The 22,539-nt window shown below is 35.7% G+C and overlaps 1 protein-coding gene across 1 annotated transcript in view; it reads right to left on the reverse strand.

Moving 5' to 3' along the window:
- The window catches only part of HTR2C (5-hydroxytryptamine receptor 2C), a 282,888-nt gene that overhangs the window by 139,421 nt on the left and 120,928 nt on the right, over window positions 1-22,539 (reverse strand). The window contains exon 3 of the mRNA XM_027609567.2: window positions 3,038-3,152. Coding sequence (XP_027465368.1) covers window positions 3,038-3,072 — 35 coding nt within the window. The 5' untranslated portion in view covers window positions 3,073-3,152. The remainder of the gene's footprint in view (window positions 1-3,037; window positions 3,153-22,539) is intronic.

Here is a 22,539-nt window from a genome sequence, read left to right on the forward strand (position 1 = left end):
GAAATCATGAAAATATTTTGACTTTCTCATTCTACAGAGGATAGAAAACTAATATTTTAGACGTTTTGCTTAAAATAACTTCCTTATTAGTTGAAGTTACCTGACATTCTGAGCAACATGCAGAGGGTGATATACATAGTAATTTTTATCAAATAATCAGTACATTTTTGTATCAAATAATCAGTAAATTCTATTTCCTAGAACATAAAAAATAAGCTAAAATAATGTATGTTTCAAAAAAAAATCTGTATCATAAGTAATCTGATTAATGTGAGTAGAAATTATTAAAATAAAGGACCAAATAAATAGAAGCACGTTATTTGCTCTCAGCTTTGATTATTCTGTCACTCTATTTGTTGCACAGGGCATGTGGTCAATTTCCTAACTTCATGACCTCAATGATTTTTTGACCAGTCACTTAACCTCTCAGAGCATCCATTTCTTCATCTGTACAACAAGGATGATCTTTATTATGTGATCGTTGGGAAAACTAAACGATATATATAAAGTCCTGAATATTGTACCTTTGTCACAATAGGCCCTCAGTCAATATTGGGGCTTACCTTCTTTTTGCCTTCAAAGTTAAACAAAAGTAGTTAATGATAACTACACCCCGACTCATGTATTTCACAACTGGTGATGAATTTAAATCCTGATTTTATTTTAATAAGATACTTATTTATGCAAAACAGCCTCAGGCGGTAACTTTAAATCTGGGTCTTTTCTGGCTTATCTGATGAAAAACGTGTCCTTCTGGCATTTAAAAAAAAAAATCTAGTTTAAATTAGCTGCTAATTATCTCAGGTAGTCCCGCAAGAGTTTATGCTCATAGTAAAATATTTCATCTTCAACTGTGGGTTATAGAACCACAAGTGTATTTATCCTTAAGCTTAGAGAATAAGGTCCTAACAGAATATGCATCCAACTTCAATTTTCTAAGCAAGTTGTAAAAACATCAAAGTCCTTTCATATTTCTCTAAAAACGGCAGAGGGGCGCCTGGGTAGCTTAGTTGGTTAAGCGTCTGCCTTTGGCTTGGGTCATGATCTCAGAGTCCTGGGATCAAGCCCCACGTTGGGTTCCCTCTCCTTCTGCCCCTCCCCACCACTTGTACTCTCTCTCTAATAAATAAATAAATTTTTAAAAAGAGGAATGCAGGATAAAATCATATGTAAAAAATACATGAAATACTATTGGACAATTATCAATTTTAAAATTTGAGTGTCTTATTGTGGGTAGGAAAACACTTCAAGTGGTTATCTTGCCTACCTCTGCTGGCCAGATATATTTTTAATTTTCATGAAATACTAAATTACTGAGGAAGCTTATAGAATCTAAATATATCTGTTGTGAATTCTAAAATAATGTTACTGGGAAGATCCTGAAAGAGTATTTACTTTTATTTTACATTTTAATATAAAATATATATATACTTTTATATATATATAATATATATATATAAAAGTATATATATATATACTTTTATTTTATAAGAGTATTACTCAGTTTCCTGGTTTCAACTCAATTAAATTTAATGAATTCTTATTGGGTGTTACTATTGGCAAAGTATTATAATTATTATTAAAGTTCAATCCTATTTTCTATAGTTTTATAATCAAGAATTGGCTATATTATAATTAAACCTAATTTCTAATATTTACATGCTCAGTGAAATATATACAGCTCCTTTTATAGAAGAAGAATAATTTTGATCTTGCTCCTAAAGCTTAAGTTAATTGTTATTAAGGCCACACACAGAAGTCTCATAAAATATGTACACAAAGACTACAGTTTCTCTCTGAACAATGCAACCAATTTATTCACTGGTACTAAATATTTAATGAACCTATAATTTTATATTCTAGGTAGATAAACAAAATGATAATTTGAGTTAAAAGTCTGTACATTTTAAATGTACTGTGTTTTTGCCTGCCATATGACAATGGGCGTTTTTAGAAGAAGTGGATTACCATCCATCCCAAGGCAGGTGTGGGTCCCGCGACTCTGAGATCATGACCTGAGCCAAAATCAAGAGTCGGTTGCTTAACTGACTGCAACACCCAGGCGCCCCTTCCCTTCTTTTACACTGTCCTCCATTCTTTCCTTTTCCTGTCTGTTGTTGTCCTCTTGGAATCACACATCACTGAGACTACCATCACCACAATGTGCAGTGACATCCAAGATGGGCTCTAGTGGAGCATATTGCATATTGTGGAGGATCCAGTGTGGATGTACTTTATATCTCTACTACCCCATCAACTTTTTCCTGGGTGAGCTCTTTATAGGAATCATAGAGGAGGCTGTAGGAGCAAGGGGATTCAAGGTTTCTCAACTGTAACTGATCAGAATTTACAGAGCCCTGGATCTTTTTTCCATGCCCCATTCCTCGAAGAGTGGGCTTGGAAGAGACCAGCCCAACATTTTATTAAGTTAAAAAGAAGATATACCTGGATTAGATTACATTTAGAATTGCTCAGTACTTGAATCCAATTCTTATCTCCTTTACGTGACATTCTATTGACCTGAACTACTGGGTCATTGTATCAAGACTTCGGAAGACGGCATTGTTTTCCTCTGTCTAGCTCCATCACCCAAGCTCTACTCCCTGACTTCTTACCCATTCTTTTGTAACCCCAACCATTCTTTATAAAACCAGAAACTGATAAAGACATTTTATCCTCTTGGCTGTTTAGTTCATGAAGGAAGGAAAAGGAAAGAACCTTTCTCATTTCTACATTTTAACCATGGAGAAAGCAACCATGAACATTGGAATTATTTTGGAATTTAAGATATTATTGTCATAGTATTTATTTGACTACATGAGCAGTTCTATTTAATTGAAGTCTAAGTTATTGGGTTTTTTTTTCCATTTATTTTTGAACAGGGAACATCCATAATATGAGCCTGTGGGCTGCAAGTCATTTGTGCAAATTGAGGCAAACATAGCTGAATGATCATAGAAAAACTTTTTTAACATTTTTGAGCAAGCTACCATAAAAAGTTATCTTTTAAAAAAATAATCAGTAATAACATCCTTACAGGAACGAATGCACCGCTTTCCTCAGGTTCACCATGATTGCTTCGGTGTTAAGCAACCAAAGTTTAAAATTGCGAAGAGGAAATTTAACAGATTGGATTCATAATTCCATCCTTTCTGGGGAGAGAGAAAAAAAGAAAAAGAAAATTAGTTAAAAGTCCAAATAACTTGCATAACAGCCAATTAAATAAACTTAAATATATTTATCAAGTGATAAGAAGCAATTTACAAAATTTAGCAAGCAGGTAAGCATGTTATATCATGTAAGTGATGAAAAATGGCAGAGAATATATTTTTCATTTATTTACCGATACAGAACCATCATAGTTTTTTCTTTTTTTTTTTCAGTTTTTCTAAAATTTCTTGTACACACTTTATTCATATGGGGCTTCTACTAAAACTTTTCTTCTTAGAGTACACATGGCTTCAAATCAGTGTTTTGAGAAATTAAGAATATATGCTTCTTAATTGACAAACCGTTTGGGGAAAGTTTGTGTTGTAATAATTAAGTAGCATGTATAAATACAAAAGTTTCATCTTATAAGAATGTGGAAAACTAAAATAAGTTGTAAGTATTTCTATTAAGTGAACATATTTTGTACAACATTTCTAATTTATTTTCTTCAAAGTGAAGCAATCTGCACTTGCATAGCTTTATTTATACTTTAGCATTAACCAACAAAATATTCTCCAGAGGGCAGCTCCAAGTTTATACCAAAATAAATGATTTGATCAGGTTTACTATATTAAATACAGCAATCACCCTATGTACCAGCTTGTTAGTATCCTACAGATAATATGTTATAGTCAGGGCACGTGGAATAATGCTAAAAATGCAAATAAAAGGTCAGTTGCACAAGATGATGAAAACAAAAACCTTATTTTCTTTTATTGATTAAGAGGTGACAATGCATCTTAAAGGTATTAGGAAGGAAACGTGAAAACTCTCCAAACAACTTATCAAAGAATTTCAGAGTGAATGCCTTCAGTTTCTATAGGCTATTTTTCAAGGAGTTATTTGTTGCATTGCACAACCCTGCCAAGTATTTCCATAGCTGATTATTTACCACTTAGCACTCACTATATTCAGCATGCTAAAATGTTGGCCAAGAGTAGACTGGATACAAATTTGCTGAGAATCTCTGCTGCACTCCTTTGTGGCAATAAATCTTCATAGAGTGGCACATATCACTATCAATCTTTACATTGACATTGAATGAACACTCAGTGTGAATTCTAGTGATTAACATAGAAACCCTTCGTTTTTTTTCTGCCTGGAGATTCCTAACTGGGAACAGAGTGGGTAAACCTCTCTGTTCTCTATTCTTGGTTTTCTAGATCTTCAATTTTAGGATTTTGGTTATACTCCCTTCCCACACCAAACATCTAACTGAAATCTTTTCTGGGATCACAGACTTTTACAAGAGTCAGGATTGGGATGTTAGGTTTGTATGCAGTGGGCTGTCAATGAGGAAAAGTTAGTTGCGGTGGGGGAGGGGGAGAAAGAGAGACTCGAGCAGCTTGAGAATGTGGAATAACATTGAAAAATCATCCGTTCTGTCAAATTTGAAAATATTTTCAAGGAACGTGATAAAAATGTGTTGATAATCTCTTCTAGTGTTTTTTAGTTCCTTTTAGAAATTCGGAAATAAAACTTTACTGGAACAAATTGCACCTCTCTCTGTTTCCCATCTCATTAATAGTACTATTATTCTAGTCATTCAAGCTACGAATTTAATTTATTCTCTCTTCTTGTCCCCCACCTCACACCTGTGAGTTCTATCAGTGTTACCTACACAGAAATCTACCTCAAAACCATCCCTTTCACTACAATAATGCATAAAGTATGGCCTCCAGGATCCAGAAACAAAATATTCTATGGGAGAGATAGAGTGACATTTGCCAGATCATTAGTCAGATCATTTTAATCCTATAAAATGCTGCCAGACAATGCATAAATCCTTTTTCCTGGGAGGTGACAAAAGTGACAAAAAAAATGAGACAAAAAAATGATACAGAAAGAAAAAAAGTCTTATTTTGCTTCTTAGCTCTCAACAAATATCAAAATCCTTCTCTTTTCTCAATATTAAAATATAAAAATTGTTTTTAATTTTTACTTTTCAAGTGTCTAAAAATTAATATAATTTAAAAGTTTCAAAGTAAAATATGCTTCATTCCAGTAGATTATAGCACAATTGAATTCATGTTTGCTATAGCTTGATATGATAATCATCTCATTAAACATTATATTTTCCATATTCTCAGCCATGGTAAAATCCCATTATTGTTACTCAAAATACTGTATTTTTTTAAAAATTAATCAGCGTTGTAATCTTTTTTACATGTATATTTTTCTATAAAATATAAACAGGAAAATTAAACAACAAATATTTTTTTCTAAGTTCCAATTTTGTTAATTGAGGAGAGTAACAATCACAAGAGTATATTATGTATATAGAGCTTCAATTTATTAACTAAAATACCTTGAGGGCATAATAATATCTTTTTATACTATTAAAATTTGCATTTTTTGAAAGTTGACTAAACCTGATAGAAAAATGCCCTTGGATTGGTGGTAAAAGCTTAGAGAATTGATGTGATAGACAGGAATAATTTATATATAAATTATCTAAAGTAATGCTGCATTACATGTTTCCCCTAGGGGCTAAGACACTGTGATGATATTTTGCAATGTGAAATGTTCTGTTAGGATTTCTACAAAACCTCTTAAAGACTTGGATAAGATAAGTTAAAAGAAACAAACAGAAAAAATAAGAGTAACAAGAAAAAAAACCTATAACAAAACAACACTAATTAAACACTCTGATCTGCAAACCTCTCAGAGTCTGCCAATTTTTCATAATGGAATTCTCATGGTTGGTTGAACAGAAAAAGAATACCTGGGAATTCAAGTATTCAAGTTTGGGAAGACTTGTGTTTTATAAAACTAAGAAAAAAAAATCACTGGTGGGATAATTGATAGAGTGATTCATTTTAAATGAGAATTTATATGGCTCTCATAGAAACTATGGTCATTTAACAATGTCAAAGTATTATAAGAATATATATATATATATACACACTTATGTGTGTGTGTATATATGATTTTATGTACAGACAAAGATTGATTAACCTGAAATCAATTTACCGTATCAAACATGAAGAGAAAAATCACAGGTTAAATCACAGAAATAAGTTCAAGATCTGTAAATACATATTCAGACTAATTTCTTATTTCTGCAACACAAATCACAAACTGTTTATGTTCTCTCTAACGCTCTGTAAAATCTTCAGATATCAATAACTACATTTGCTAAGGCAAAAAAGGGGACAAATAGTAGTTTTCGTATGGTTCTCAGTAGTATGACGATTTTAGTTAAGCAAGACTCATATGCTGAGCATTATATTTAATTGATGCCCATGAAATCTATGCTCCTATGTCAACATATGTCATATATCATATAACATATATTATCAAAAATAGTTTGAATACTTGAGGACAGTTGAGCCAAAATAGGGTCCCCAGTGTATATTCAGAAATTAATTTTAAACTATCAAAATCAGTATCACTCAGAAATACTTAAAGCCATTATCAATAACCGTCGTGGAAGTGAAAATAATGAAAAAAAAAAAGTAAAATCACTGTGGGGAAGAAAGGCTGGCATGAATTAAAAAGAGCAAAAGCTACTTTTGACTCTTCCCATATGGCCTCAGGCTAGCCTTGGAAATTTGTTAATTTCAGAGCTAATTGGTGTGATGCCTATTTAGCTCTAAATATAAGTATGACTGTAATGGGACCTGTCTAAGATTTCTTCAGCACACAGCTTCTATTTTAACTTCTTGGTGGCATTTTAAGGGTTTTGCATGGGCATGAATTTAGTGATGCTGTACTTCTTGCATTCATTGGACAATAATTTGATGCTTCACTTGGAAAACCAGTGCTGTGCTTTCTTTAAGGGATACCTAGTTTTCCAAGCCTATTTGCCCTCCAAGTGGTGAGACATCTATGGGCATCCTTGTGGTCTATAGAATACTTTATATTCATTCATTCGTGAAAGACTACAAAGATGAGAAAGGGAAGTCAATTTTGCATCTTATCTGAGTCTTACACATTTTAAATTTAGCTTATGAAAGAACTTCCACATGACTCTGTATTGGGAGATGCAAACAACAAAGAAAATGCCATGATTTGGACTCTAGTAAAGTCATAGTTGGGGATTAGTTTTAAGAGTTGAGTGTTAAACCAGTAGAGAGTAGACATTAAATTGGAGAAGAGGAAAAATAAAGGAGGGCAGCAAATAGAAATGGAAAGAATAGGCAAAAAGGAAAATGTGAAGAGAGACTGTTTTGAGAAGGAGCAGAGTCATACTGTGCGCTTTGTCCAAAAGAAGATTGACAGTGGCCTTAGCGCCAACTCAAAAAAGTTGTGTAGAAAGGATCTAGAATGTAATTGGATGAAGGAGAGAAGAGGACCAGCCGGACGAGAGGAGGTGGTTGGTGAGGAAAGGGAATATGTTCAAAGGGTTTTGTCCAAAGCAGCAGAGGCAGATAGATGTGTGCTGAATGTGTGCTAAAGACAAATTTTCGAGAGGAGGAGCCATATAAAGGTACTTTCCATGTAACTCCCAAATTCCTTATCCAAGTGCTGGGTACTTGATTGATGGAAGGGCAGGGAAAGGGAGAGACTTGAGTTTTAAGGTGTGAAAAGATCCTAAGAATGAGAAAGAGCTGTGGTTTTTTTTCTTAATTGTGTTTGGAGAAACAGGAGTCTATGACTTTCTACAAAATCCTGGACATTTCCTTGCATCTTCAAAAGCTAGCTATTTATGATTTGTTTTTACTTTCACCTTTCCTACCCTTTGACATGGAAGAAAGTTTGGTCATGTTTCAATCACATTTCCTGTACTCAGACTGTTTCCTAGTCACTCTTTTCCAGACCTGGTCAAACATAATACTGATAAAAATAGTAAGGAAGTGCCAGTGTTTCTACCCGATGCTTTTAATAAAATTTGGAAGTAATAAGTTACCCCATTAAAAAAACATAGTTTATATTAGATTTCTGGAAATCCCATGAGCCGATTATAGTGATGAAGCAGATTATTTTCTCTCATACTGAAGAGACTAAATCTGATCCTGAATGTTTTAAAAATTATAGAAGAGGCAGTCAGCTGAGATCATTCTTGTCTGGCTTTTTATAATAAAGCATTTAAGAATTTTATAATTAATTATAAATGCAGAGGTTTAATTTTTGACAGTTTCTGTTGTTCAGAAATTATGGACTCATAATTCAAAACTTATCCCTCTGGTTACTATAGCCACTGGGCTTTCAGCAGATACTAGATCAAAAGTGAATTAGTCACAGATATTCAGATTTCTCCTCAGAAACCTATGTTAATGTGGCACAGATTTACAACATTTTTGGGGGAAATCTTTTAATTCAAAAACTATCCTTAGAACTAATGAATACTGTAGGAATTTTCCTTTCAACTTCAAATGCACTGTATGGATTTTCTAATAAAATATATAATTGTCATACTAAAAGTTCACCTTTGCCAACTGTAGTTAAATCAGATAATAGCTATTTACAATTTTAATAAAAAGTTACTATGTTATCCAGTTATTACAATCAATGCAATTAAAGACTGCTCTTCCACCAGTCAACACAGAGTATTCAAGCCTGTTAAGCTAATTTAGAAATTTATTTAACTTTATGTTAAATGAATCCAAATCTTCTATCTTCAAGTGTAAATTTTAATTTATTCCACAATTAGGAATTCATAAAACTCCTACGGCGGAAAAATTATGAATGATCAAATAACCCAGTCCTTTGCCTTCAGACAGGTCTATACTTAAGCCAATTCACGAATTGTGATAGTTGATGTTCTTTAGACCAACCTCCAGAAGAGGCAATTTCATGACCTTCCGATGTTTAGCAATCTGCTTCTCAGAAGATCATATATTAGGCAAAAAGCCTCAAGCGAAGAGACTTCAATGGAAATGCTTAATTTCTTACTAAGTCGAGTACAGATCTATATTACAGGATAATGCAATACTAGCAACTTGCTCCCTGCATCTTTTCTTTGGCTTGTTCGAGAATGCAGCGATTCAGACCCAAAACTGGAGACTTCCTCATGATGTGCCATAGGGAAATCTAACGGTTCTGAAAAGGCAATTATATATGCTGGGTGATTTTAAAAATTTCCTCTCCAAACCGAGATGCTTTTGAAAGTGAAAGGCAAGGGGGCATTCACTGGGCAAGACTCTGGGTCTCTCCTGGACATGTCATTAGAACCGGTAATAAGGTGATTATTCTATTTGAATGCAGGTCTAGTGTCATTTCCCTCACTCACCCCCTTGAGATAATGTAATGGTTGTTCAAAGAAATTTAACTGTTCTTTTTGTACTTGGAATTAAAATGAAACACGAAATATTTTCTCTTTATTTGTATTTACTAAATGCTTTTACTTGTGTTTTACATATTTTGTAAGAGTGATTACTGTTAAATTTAGTGAGACTCAGCAAGATAGTTAACTACTAAAATCTACAGTATATAAGGTCCTAAGTTTTTCCCGGCTAGACCCATTCCATTTACCTAAAATAATACTTTAACAACAGAACCGCTTCTAAGTTTAAAGAGTTAAAATAGCTACCAAATTATTCCATGATAATAGTACCAGACATTGAGAGAATCTGCCTTGGTGGGCAGAATGCCCAATATTTGAAGTTGCTTAAATAGGTGGTAGCAGAACAATCGCGGAATAGTCTCAGCATCAGTATCCGCATAACAGAGTAAACCGAAGGCTGTTAAACAGCAGAACTCACAGAGCAAACACTATGCTAAGTCTTTGTTTTGGAGACCTGATTTACAGGACTGAAAACTCTGTATAACAGCATCTTCATGTGGTAGCAAACAAGCTAGACAAGGTCCCTGCTCTCATGGAGCTCACATTCTCGCAGGAGATACAGACAATAAGCATTTAAACAAATAAGTAGGGTAATTCCTGATAGTAAGGATTGCTATGGATAAAATGGAGTAGCACAATGGGATAAAGAGAGACTGGGGGAAACACTTTAGATCGACCTTTGTATGTAGCTATAGCTTGAGGTTAGATATTAAATATATGTATATGCCACGGTACTAATATTAGACAGCATTTGCTCGTTATTCTGAATCACAATAAAAAAATACAGTTCTTTTACACTGGTAAGTTAAGCACATAACCAGCGTCTCTGATGGGAACAGTTCAAAATTTTCTGTTGGTTTGATTTTAATTTTGCAAACCGGCGGGAGGGAGCGGGGGACATCTCTTCGTCTTTTGCTGAGATACTTAAAATTCAATTTAGCTGCAAACTAAAATGTGTTCCCACTTACATTTACATTGGTGTCTCCTCCCCCATAAGCAACTCCCACTTTCAATTTCATTAGCTTAAGAGATCCCAGACTTTTGGCTATATAGCAGGCCCTTCTTCTGGCTGTAGAGGTTCCGGGAGAGTCGTGAAAAGCGAAAAGTTCAATCAGTTGCCCAGATGTATTTATTGCCAAATAACGGGGTACTTGGATACATCTGGACAGCCGAATGAACTCTTAACTCCTCACCTTTCCAACAGCTCTTCATTTCACAGCTCCAGAATCACCTAGATAAAGGGAGAAAAACAAACAAACAAAAATCCACTTTGGAGTGGAAGGCTCAGTCTAGTCATGGTTCTGCTGTCCCATTAAAAAAAAGCGAGTCCTACTTGTGCTTTATAACTTATTACACAATGCATATAAATCACCAAAATACAGCAAGACTTATAAATCACAGGTTAATAATGTGAAATTAAAATCTATCACAAATACAGAAAATCGAGTCAAAGTCAAAATTAATTGTATTAGTATCAATTTATATAATATAGAATTCATTCTAGTATCATTGGGTACCTTAAATGTTAAATATATATAGTACAGCATAAAAAAGTAGACTAGGAGTTTGGAGACACAGGTTCTAGCCCTGACTTGTTTGATGTGTGACTTCGGATGAGTCACTGGACCGATTTGGGCCTCAGTTTTTTTCATCCATAAAATGAAGGTGTTGTAATAGACAATCTCTATCTCTTCTGGCTCTGAAATGCTGAGATTCAAGTTGTTTTTCATAAAACCTTGACATTGGTTTATGCTACTTTAAAAATAAGATGCTTCGACCCTCCCCTTCTGCCCCCTCCCTGTTTATGCTCACTCTCACTCTCTCTCTCAAATAAATATATAAAAATCTTAAAAAAAAAAAAAAAAAGATGCTGGGACGCCTGGGTGGCTCAGTGGGTTGAGCGTCTGCCTTCGGCTCAGGTCATGATCCCCAGGGTCTTGGGATCGAGTTCTACATCCGGCTCCTTGCTAGGCGAGGGGTCTGCTTCTCCCTCTGCCTGCTGCTCCCCCTGCTTGTGCTCTCTCTCTCTCTCTCTGACAAATAAATGGAATCTTTTTTTTTTAAGATGCTTCTAAAGAGCTTAGTTTTGTTACAATTAAATTCTATTTCTCGTTATTGCCAATTAAATGTAAGACATGACATTCACCCACAGTGTCTTGATTTGAACGGAGTGTGAAAGCGATTTTTAACTTGAGTATGCTCATAATGCAGCCGGCGTGTCCTACAAATTTATGTGCATACATTCTGTCCCATTTCTTCTTTCTACTTCCTTAAATGAATCCGAAATGCATGTCTCATCTTCAAAAGTTAAGGGACTACACAGACTCATGATAAGTTTAGCACAAAAGTTTTTAATTGTAATTTTCGGATTTTATTTTTTAAAAGATTTTATTTATTTATTTTGACAGAGAGAGACACAGTGAGAGAGAGAACACAAGCAGGGGGAGGGGGAGAGGGAGAAGCAGGCTTCCCTCTGAGCAGGGAGCCTGATGCGGGACTCGATCCCAGGACCCTGGGACCATGACCTGAACTGAAGGCGGACACTAAACGACTGAGCCACCCAGGTGCCCCGATTTTTTGATTTTAAAAAATCTTATGCTTAGAACTTTGAAAAGTGAAGTTGAAGAAGTAATCACCAGATTCATGGCTATCAACAGCGTGACTTCTACTTTAGAGGTTTAATGCTCAACTAGTACCTGTTTACTGTTTTGGGTACTCTTCATCCTTTTTATTTATTTATGGAGAAAAATAATACTTCAGTTTGACAACTTTGAAAATACTGTTTCTTGCACCAGTTCTGTGAACTTTATACCAGATGGTGTCAATATTTAGAGAAACAGATTTGCCTATTTTATAACTCCTCTCAGTGATATTAAAGCTAAAATATCAGACCACAAATGACATGTAATGCTTTCACTTTTTTTTTTTCCTAACTAGATGCTTGAAGAATTCTGCTAATTACCCTCTCAGAGTACCTCCTGTGCAACTCAACTTACAAAATAAAATTTGTCGGGAAGTTCAAACCAACATAAATCTTCAAATCCTTTTGTTCATGATTTCAAAGCGTGTGTGTGTGTGTGTGTGTGTGTGTGTTTGTGTGTGTGTGTGTGTGTGTGTGTACTGGGGGTGGGGAATGAAAAGAAAGGTGCTATGGATATACACATCTCACTATTATCCTCCAAAGCACCATCACTTCATAAACTCAAATCATTTCATGATGAAGCAAAGCCCTTTTGAGTAGATGAATGTTGTCATTCATATTTTCCAAGCAGGAGAATTAACTTCCCTAGTATTAAAAATCTACAAAATATTGATCACTGCAAATTTGGAAAAAAGTCATTTGTGAAATAGCAGATGCTTCATAACAGCAAAAGCTGTTTTTCACATTTCACTGAAAGATTACACATAGGCAGTCACGATTGTTCTACCCACTTGTGTGCAGTAGAGGCATAATTTTCTATCACATAGACTCATACCACAATATAGACCAACAGTAGGCAATTTTGCTAAAATACCAATATGGTATTCTACAGTTTTACCCAAAGTTAAAGTAAATTTAAGAATAAGGAGGGAGGGCGCCTGGGTGGCTCAGATGGTTAAGCGTCTGCCTTCGGCTCAGGTCATGATCCCAGGGTCCTGGGATCGAGTCCCGCATCGGGCTCCCTGCTAGGCGGGAAGCCTGCTTCTCCCTCTGCCTCTGCCTCTGCCTCTCTCTCTCTCTCTGACTCTCATGAATAAATAAATAAAACTTAAAAAAAAAGAATAAGGAGGGAACATACTGCATGGAACACTGGGTGTTATACGAAAACAATGAATCGTGGATCACTACATCAAAAACTAATGATGTATTGTATGGTGACTAACATAACATAATAAAATAAATTTAAAAAAAAAAAAGAAAGAAAACCAACAGGGTTGGTGGCTCAGTCGATTGAGCGCCCGACTCTTGATTTCAGCTCAAGGTCATGATCTTGGGGTTGTGAAATGGAACCCCACTTCGGGCTCTGTGCGGGACGTGGAGCCTCCTTGGGATTCTCTCTTTCCCTTCCCTCTGCCCCTCCCCCTGCTCATGCTTGCGCTTGCTCTCTCTCCCCATCTCAAAAAAAAAAAAAAAAAAGAAAGAAAAGAAAAGAAGCAATAAAAAGGTATTTCTGAGACAATAGAGAAAAAGTGAACATGGACTGGGATATTAGATAGTATCAAGGGGTTATTCTTAAAATTGTTAGGTGTGGTAATTGTATCGTGGTTATGTAAGAAATACCAACAATTTTAGAAATGCCTACCGAAGTAACACAAAATGCTTTAAAATAATTCAACAAAGAGAGGGGGAGAGAAAAAGAGTGGGAAAAATGAATCAAGCATTGCAAAATCTTAACTGATTAAATCTGGGTGATGGGCATATGGTGGATCATTGTACTGTTGTCTCTATGACTGTGTACATTTGAAAGTTTTTCAAAGGAAAGTATAACTACAAATGAGATATGTTCTCAGGTTAGATGGCATGAAAAATATTTACTTTTCTCAAAGATGGCTGACTTCATTATTTTATGACCAAATCCAGTTTTTATTTTTAGCATTTTCATGTGCTCTCAGTCCAGTTGTTAAAAACAAAAACAAAATGCAAAATATTATTTTACCCGTCTGCTAAAATGATGAGGACGATGTATTTTCCCTAGAAGAAAATTAATCTTTCTAGATACTATAAAATTATATAGGTGTCTCTCTTCTTTCATGACTTTCTTCCCAGTGGGTGTTACGATAATGCATTCTGAGAAAAGTAGTCCTTAGGTAAAGGCCATTTCCAACACCAGCCCTTTCAAAAGTCTTTCCAGCAGTACCACCCTCCACACTTAACAGCTTACAACAACTTGAGCTCTCTTATCTAAGCCTTCAAGGGAGTGAAATAATGGTGATTCACTAAATGTAAGGCATAGCTCTAATTTGGTAAAGGTCTTTAAAATCTTGCAGGGTGGGGCGCCTGGTTGGCTCAGTCGGTGGAGCGTGAGTCTCTTGATCTTGGGGTTGTGAGTTTGAGCCCCACTGTGGGGATAGAGATTACTTAAAAATATAACCTTTAAAGAAAAAATCTTGCAGGGCAACAACGTGGCCATTTAGAGGAAGGTGCCTGTAAATAAGGTTTTCCAACAGCTACACATGCAGTATGCATATTATAGTATTTAAATTTGCTATGAATTTTTCTAGTAGCTGTAAATTCAAAATTGGTTCCATCATGCATGACTGGGCATAATTTTCAATATCAGTGACTAAATATATTGAAAATTTACATTAATTGAAATATATTCATTTCTTATTGGAAACTTCTGTTCACTCATCAGATTTCTATTTTTTTAATATTTTTTAATTGTTATGTTAATCACCATACATTACATCATTAGTTTTTGATGTAGTGTTCCATGATTCATTGTTTGTGCAACACCCAGTGCTCCACGCAGAATGTGCCCTCTTTAATACCCATCACCAGGCTGACCCATCCCCCCATCCCCCTCCCCTCTAGAACCCTCAGTTTGTTTTTCAGAGTCCATCGTCTCTAATGGTTTGTCTCCCCCTCTGACTCACTCCCCTTCATTCTTCCCCTCCTGCTATCTTCTTCTTTTTCTTTTTTTTCTTAACATATATTGCATTATTTGTTTCAGAAGTACAGATCCGTGATTCATTAGTCTTGTACAATTCACAGCGCTCACCATAGCACATACCCTCCCCACTCATCAGATTTCTAAAGGAAAATGTGCTTGGTGCAAAAAACTCCTGAGGTATGGTGTGTCACCTGTGCCTCACATGTGATTTTATAGAACTTCTAAATTATGCTGGGAAATAGATTTAACAAGAGTATTTTATTCTTTATTTTTAAATTTTATTTATTTATTTTTTATTGTTATGTTAATCACCATACATTACATCATTAGTTTTTGATGTAGTGTTCCATGATTCATTGTTTGTGTATAACACCCAGTGCTCCACGCAGAACGTGAGGAGTATTTTACTCTTTTCTCTCATTTCAGGGACTCGGTATTTCATGACATCACAGAAATGGCATTTAAATAATGCTTTACTTTTCCAAACTGGATATGATGTTGACTAAATCATGCATTTGTTTAACAAAAATACATTATGTGCCTCAACATGAACGTTTGTTTTTCTTTAAGTAGTAAATCATAGGGGGTACTGTTACTTTTACTGTTACATTTAAAAAAACTGTCCCCAGGGGCATCTGGGTGGCTCAGTCAGTTAAGCGTCTGCCTTCAGCTCAGGTCATGATCTTAGGGTCCTGGGATCGAGCCCTTCATCGGGCTCTCCATTCAGCGGGGAGTCTGCTTGTCCCTCTCCTCTCCCTCAGTGCTCTCGCTTTCTCACTGTCTCTCAAGTGAATAAATTTTTTAAAAAATCTTTAAAAAACAAAAATAAATAAGTAAAAAAACTGTCCCAAGAAGTCTTATTATTTTACAAATAACAATCTCTGGATTAAAGTTATAGGGCCTTATTTTTTTCAAAGTGCAGGTACTGTGCTAATAAAACAAAATCCACAAACATTTAATCACTACCTACTATGTGCCAGGCACTGTGGTAATTAGTTTCACCTAATTTAAGTTCCAAAACTCATTTTTTTAAAAGATTTTATTTATTTATTTGACAGAGAGAGACATAGTGAGAGAGGGAACACAAGCAGGGGGAGTGGAAGAGGGAGAAGCAGGCTTCCCGCAGAGCAGGGAGCCCGATGCGGGGCACGATCCCAGGACCGCAGGATCATGACCTGAGCTGAAGGCAGATGCTTAACAACTGAGCCACCCAGGCGCCCCTCCAAAACTCATTTTAAGAGAAAAAGAAATTGCTAGGTTCAAAGAGGTTAAGCAGTTTTTCCTAGAAAATTACAAGTTCGAGATTCTAAAATTTGGGGAATTTTTTTTTTAAACACATTTAGGAAGACAATATAACAAAGAGTTTATGTGTCCTTCCGGACTTTGTTCATTTATTCAACTCATTTATCTAATGCCTAATATGTGCTTGGCAGTGTTCTAGCCACTTGGGATTGATGGAGTTCAGGGCAGGCCACCTCAGAATATGCCCTTTGGCACGCAGATTATTTTGAGCTGAAGGCCATCAAAGCTCAACAGACTCAAGATGAGCTTTTTATCTCCCATTTAACTGTCTAAAAAATTTTAGATAGGGAGCCTGTACCAGGAAGACAGCTATCACCAAAGATAACTTTTTTGTGTACTTCAGAAAGACTTTTCCACATGGAAGGCAAGCATTTGTTTACCAAACATTTATCTTCCTCTGCTTTGAAGTCCTAAACCCCAATCCCCTTCTCCTTAGCTCAAGACTGCATGGAAGCCTCAACTGCCTGTCAGTGGGTCTCATATCTTTGGGGCACCCATACATATCAAATTAAATTTGTTTTCCCCCTGTTCATCTGTCTTGTGTTAATTTAGTTATTAGAACAGCTAAAGAACCAAGAGGGGTAGGGAAAAAATTTCCCCTCCCTGACAGGATACACCAGTAAATGAAGCAAAGCCCCCTGCCCATGTAGAGGTTACATCCTTGTTCTTTCTACTGATTATTAATTATTTCTTAATTGAGAATTTGTGGTAAAATAAATCTATAATTTTTAAGTGTTTTCAAGATTTTACTCATCTCTTCTATAGGTAAAGGAATAGAGGTTATGCAAGCTACTTTTGGCAAATTACCTTGATCCTTAAGGTTACTAAGGTATTTGTGATTTATATATATTCACTACTATTCTCTACTCAAACTTAATTTCTTCCCACCATCTGCTGGTATCAGGGTTCTGAAATAAAATGTGTTGTTACTGCATTGCTTGTATTGTAAGAAGGATTCCTTGAATTTTAAAATCTTATTTTAACTTACTAAAATATTTTGGTCCGAATTAAAACCATCTGTAGGGAGAAGCAGCTAAAAACAATGAAAGCCAAAGACAGAAGTGTTGGCAATATAGTGTCTCCACAGCTGATCTTATTATGACACATATATATAGGTTTGAAAAATTCTACAGACCATAAAACACCTGCTACTCAGAGAAAGCCAGAAATTATTCTAAATGGTCATTGCAAATAACTTGCCAAAAACTGAGAAGTTACATTCACGAAACAAGTACCCAGCTCATGCCAATATTTGTGGAAACTTACTCATCAGCTTCCCACATATCTTTTGGCAAGATACTTTGCATCCGGCAGTAGATAAGCTGTTAATATAAGACTTTGTAAAGTTCATGCCACTGAATCTGTTATTGTGGTATGCCCTGGGAGGTGTTACTCTCTAAGTCACCATCTGTCACCCTAAAATAAGTAGAGAGAAGAATAAAGAATCTTCTTGATTGGGTAACCCCTGTGGAAATTTCTCAATATGAAAAGAATATGAGAAGGGGACGCAAAACAATTGTTTTCATGTATTAATTTATTATTATATGTCAAACACGGTGGGGAATACTTTATATACTTTGTCTCCTTTAATCGTTACCATGGCAACAGTGCGATAGCAGATTAAAAATAAATTGAGATGTTAAAATACCAAATACAGTTAGTAAGTGGTAAAGCAGGATTCGATTTCAGAATTATCCACTCCGGCGTCTACGCTCATTCACTCTATACCACTAACCCTTACAGTAGTTCTTTGATTTCTGTAAAAAACCATACAGTTCTCTAAATTGCCAGTCTCTGTGCCTAATAAGTGTACTCTCAGGGAAGGTGTTGAAAGGGGCCACTTGAAGACCACCCAACTTCTTGTTTTGATAGTTGAGGAAGCTGATCCAGAAGAGATAAATGACCTGTCCAGTGTCCTTATGTTAATTGTTGTCAGTGCCAAGATTAGAAGCAAATTTCCTATTCTCTTTCCAGTCCTTTGATGCTGAGCCTTATGGAGAGCAAAGGGCCTCTAAGAGTCACAGACGATGAAAGTCTCACTAGTTTATGCAAAACTTTAGTACTGATGTCTCATGCCCTCCCTTTAAGTGAAAGAGATGAAAGAAATGTTCTAGACTACAAAATTAAATGCAGTAGAATGCTCCTTTGGAATGCATTCCTTAACACCTGGCTCTTCAGGTATTCCAAAAAGGATGTCAGGCTAAAGGCAGGAAAAAAAAGGAACAGAGGAAGGAGAGGAAGGAGAGAAGGAAAAAAAGAAGGGGGAAGGGAGGGAGAGAGAGAGGGGAAGGAAAGAGAAGGAAGAAAGGGAAAGAAAATTGTTGTTCTCAAATCTGTATTAATTCCTAGTCTGGAAGCTCCACATGGTTGTGTTGTGCGTACTGTTCCAGGGACTAACTCTGGCAGGGATAAGCTGGCAGGACCATACTCAAACATAAGTTGTTTATGCAAAACTTTGTTAAATCTCACAGTTGCTTTCTTGATCATGTAATTTACCCAAAACAATAGCAGGGGAACAAAGTGATTTTTAGATACAATTAACACTTCCATGACGAGAGCAAAAATGTAAAGAAGGCAATTTCTTTTTTCTGTCAGGAAACATACTGGTTTATGTATTCAGACAAGTAGTATGGAAATAATCCCACCAACGAATAGTCCTAGATTATTATTTTAATACAGTTTGTGAATTTGGCATAACTGACGCAACTGTAGGCAAAGCAAAACTCCCCTAGGGAGCTTTTAAATAGCAAGGGAACCGAGCGGTTTAGCTTGGGCTCACCAGGATTAACCCAAGTGATTCCCAAGATGACACTGCCTTTGATCTTGCTAAAACTGTTTCACTCTGCCAGTTGCTTTGAAAGCAGAGACGCCTTTGAAGCAATGAAGTATTCAATTCTAGTTGAGTCTGCCAAATAATGCCTTCTCTGTCTAGGTCATGTGGTTAAGAACCCACAGAAAGTCTTTGGTCCATTATATATGACGCCGAATAATACTAAAAATGTTTGAGTCAGACAACTCAATTTTTGAGATCATTACGTCTCTAAAGCTTTAGGAGCAAATGCATACAGTACAGGGAAAAGCTGACTTTAATTGTTATTAGAGGAAGACATAAGTATGTTATATTTGAATGAGCATAGAATTTTGGGATCCAAAGACAGAAAGATGAGTCCAACTTTTACTTCTTAACTTCATAACTTTGGGCAACTCACTCAATCCTTCTGTGCCTTTGTTTAATCTAGTGTGACGCCAAAAAGCTGATAAATGTAAAATAGCTCTGTGAAAGGCTGAATGATTGGCAGATATTAAAATGAAGAGGTATGTTGATTTAATGAGTAAGTGCATTTTCTCGAATTAGTCAATGGAATTATCTGATTATTTTAAAATTATGTTCAGAGTAACATGATTAGTTACCAAGCTATTTTAGTTCACATTGATTACTTTCCTAATATGCAATTCTAATAAAATATATCCTTAATGAAATAACTCACAATAAAAATTTATTTTCTCTAGATTTTTTAAGTTTGTCTTCAAAGATTGAGAGGCAAATCAGTCGGAAATGGTTATAATACATGTCTCTACATAGTCTTACTTTGAATAAAGGGGCAAAGTTGAAATTGGAAAGACTGCTTTGCATCAGACTAGAATTGAAATTTGTGGGGTTTCCATGATATTCAAATGAGGAGGATACCCAAACACTCCGAGAATTTACTTGCATAGGGAAAGAAACAAAGTCACTCACTTAAGTCATTAATTGCAGAGTGGAAATAAATGGTTTGTCAAAAGGAGAAGTTATTTCTTATAAAAAGCTCTTTAGCAGCAGGTTCAGCATAAATACACTCTCCTGTCAGCTTTATTCTCCTTATAATAGGCTGGATTATAGTACCATCTCAGGATGGTAAAATCGATAGCGTTTGGCAATCTAGTCAAGAGAAAAGTGGTATCCAGGGGCGCCTGGGTGGCTCAGTCGGTTAAGCGTTTGCCTTCAGCTCAGGTCATGATCTCAGGGTCCTGGGACAGAGCCCCAAACAGGGCTCCTTGCTCAGCAGGGAGCCTGCTTCTCCCTCTCCCACTGCACCTCCTCCTGCTTATTCTCTCTCTCTCTCTTTTTCAAATAAATAAAATCTTAAAAAAGAGAGAGAGAAAAGTGGTATCCATATAATCATGCTGGTTTACTATAGAAGCCCATGCTTTCAAAATTGATGGCCCTTTTCTGTAGGCTTTTTTTTTTTTTCTCTTAGAGAGGGAGAGAGGGGTAGAGGGACAGAGAAAGAAAGAACCCCGAGCAGGCTCCATGCCCAGCGTGGAACTCCACGGGGGGCTGGATCCCACAACCCTGAGATCATGACCCCAGTGAAAATCAAAGAGTCGGCGCCCGACTGAGTGAGCCACCCAGTTCTCCCTCTCTGTAGGTTTTTAACATGATTACATCTTTAGGTTTTATAATCCCATGGAAACAATGCACTATTAACACATATTTATAAATATGATACATGTTATTAATCTTAATGTCCATAATGATGTTTTGAGTAAGAATTCCTTTAAGAAGCCCCTATCACTTCATCATTTTTAAGCAGACACATACATACCAGGCACTCAGAAATAGCTCTTGAGCTTTTGGAGTTGAAGTGTTGAGGATAAAGAGTTCTTAGAGGTTTTTTTCTGACTTACATTGGGGTAGCTGGTTGGTAGTCATTGACAGTTTGTATTTGCTCTTTATATACAATGGTAATTAAAATATTTTTTATTTTGTTTAGTTGTTTTTAATGAACTCTAGAGAAAACAGCTGAACAAATCTTAAAATAATAACTTTTTAAAAGGCTGATTGCATTTCAATTTATCACCATCTAATATTTTTATTTCATAAAATTATATGTCAATTATATGTGATTGCTTGGTTACTACCTTTTCTGGACTGGATGGCCAAAAGCCATAGATTTCAGTTTAAGATGGTACTCTAATCCAGCCTACTATAAAGAGGATGAAGGCAACTGGAGAGTATATTTATGCAAACCGAATTGTATAGGTTATAATTTTTTTTGCTCTTAAATCTTGAAATGAGTGTAAAAGAACTATGTGGCTTATTTTCACTTTTAAGCTCAGAACTGTCAGGACAAGCAGGTGAGGAAAAAATGAGCATGTCCAATCCATTTAGAATCTTTATATTGATTCAAAGCCCATCAGCAAAATGATCTCCAGGTTTCTATTTCAGTAGGGCATTTGTTATTCAAATAACACAACAATGATAAAACAAAGAGCCAGGGAATTAGGGAAGGTGTATTATGTCCATCACCCTTGAGAAATGATAGAATGCTCTTTTATTGACAAGGGCAGGTAGAATCACAGACCTTCACATCTAGTCATGATTTAGAGTAGCACGTCAGTTCTATTTACACGAAGGCATAATTCATATTCCATTTCAAGGAATAATTCAGTGTTCATTATATTAGTTATGCTATTATAAAAGAAAAATAATATGGGTACAAACGCACCTGCCAGTATAAACTGCTAGAGGGAAATGAAGAGATACGTTTATTATGCTCACATTTTATACTCTTTCAAATCCATAGACTCATGCTTTCTTTGCCAAGAAATTCATAATTGAATCATAAGAAATGTAATAGAGCAATATCTGTTGCGGCAAACTTTGATGTTAATGAGGGAACTGGAAGTCACATAAAATCAGATGGATCACAGGAAATGAATTTGCAAGAAAGAAAACATTGGCTAGCAGCTTGGTATTTCTTCTCTTCCTCCATGAAAATCGTAGGTATAGAAAGGTTTTCCAAATCATCCTTTTCATTAAAAAGTTATCTAGAGGTGGACTTTGAAACTATACCTATAAGTGGTAGCCTTCTTTTTGCAAAGACAGTAAACATGATTCCCTTTAGCCTTGGTAGTCCCTGAAAAAAAGCTCACATGTACCTAAGTGTTAGAAAGGTCTCTAACAAAAAACACTTGATGAGGAAAAAAGGAAAGAATCCATACTCATATTCATCATAATTTATTGAATAAACCTCAACTGAAGGCCTTCTGTGTGTCAGGCTCTGTGCTAGGTGCTGGTGACATGGTGACAGGCAAAATAGACATGATCCTTTTTTTTTTGTATGGAGAAGAAAGTCTACGGCAGGTAACAGACTTTATATGACTAATCACACCAATTCCATATTGCTGGAAGTTGTGATTGGTGCTAAGAGAAAGGATAGG

The sequence above is a fragment of the Zalophus californianus genome, chromosome X (genome assembly GCF_009762305.2).
Source record: "Zalophus californianus isolate mZalCal1 chromosome X, mZalCal1.pri.v2, whole genome shotgun sequence".
NCBI classification, from domain to species: domain Eukaryota; kingdom Metazoa; phylum Chordata; class Mammalia; order Carnivora; family Otariidae; genus Zalophus; species Zalophus californianus.